Source organism: Carlito syrichta, unplaced genomic scaffold (assembly GCF_000164805.1).
Source record: "Carlito syrichta isolate Samal-C Ts95f unplaced genomic scaffold, Tarsius_syrichta-2.0.1 Scaffold83011, whole genome shotgun sequence".
In the NCBI taxonomy this organism is placed as follows: Eukaryota; Metazoa; Chordata; class Mammalia; order Primates; family Tarsiidae; genus Carlito; species Carlito syrichta.
The window spans coordinates 70,398-71,073 of NW_007027107.1; the positions used below are offsets into that span (position 1 = coordinate 70,398).

The following is a 676-nucleotide window of genomic DNA, read 5'->3' on the forward strand; positions in this document are numbered from 1 at the left end:
CGCGCCGCCCGCGCCCCGGCGCGGATCCCGGCGCGGATCCCGGCGAGCCCGGCTCGCGCGCGTTCCCGGGGGCGGAGGAGCCCGGCGAGCGCCCCCGCCGCGCCCCCCGGGCCGGCCCTAGCACAGGTGCAGCTTCTGGTGCTGCGCGAGGTGCGTCTTGTAGCGGAAGCCCTGGCCGCAGCCGGCGCACTTGTGCGGCTTGTTGCCCGTGTGGATGCGGCGGTGGCGGATGAGGTGCGAGCTCTGGATGAAGCTCTTGCCGCACTCGATGCACGTGTAGGGCTTCTCGCCCGTGTGCGTGCGCTGGTGCTGCGTGAGCGTGGAGAAGTCGCTGAAGCGCTTGTCGCACTGGCCGCAGCGGAAGGGCTTCTCGCCCGTGTGCACGCGCAGGTGGTTGGCCAGGTGCGAGTTGCGCCCGAAGCCCTTGCCGCACTCGCGGCACACGTAGGGCCGCTCGCCCGAGTGCGTGCGCTTGTGCGTGAACAGGTGCGAGCTGACGCTGAAGGTCTCGCCGCACTCGGAGCACATGTAGGGCTTCTCGCCCGTGTGCACGCGCTGGTGCTTGACCAGGTCCGAGCGCCAGCTGAAGCGCTTGCCGCACTCGCCGCAGCCGTGCGGCTTCTCGCCGGTGTGCACGCGCTGGTGGTTGGCCAGGTGCGAGCGGCGCGCGAAGCCC

The 676-nt window shown here is 72.3% G+C and overlaps 1 protein-coding gene across 1 annotated transcript; it reads right to left on the minus strand.

The window, feature by feature from the left end:
• Positions 1 to 109: 109 nt before the first annotated feature.
• Positions 110 to 670, minus strand: LOC103258424 (zinc finger protein 697). Its single transcript, XM_008056102.1, has one exon. It carries the CDS (start codon positions 526 to 528, stop codon positions 118 to 120), a length of 411 nt encoding a protein of 136 aa, XP_008054293.1. The 5' UTR covers positions 529 to 670; the 3' UTR covers positions 110 to 117.
• Between the last annotated feature and the right edge of the window lie 6 nt (positions 671 to 676).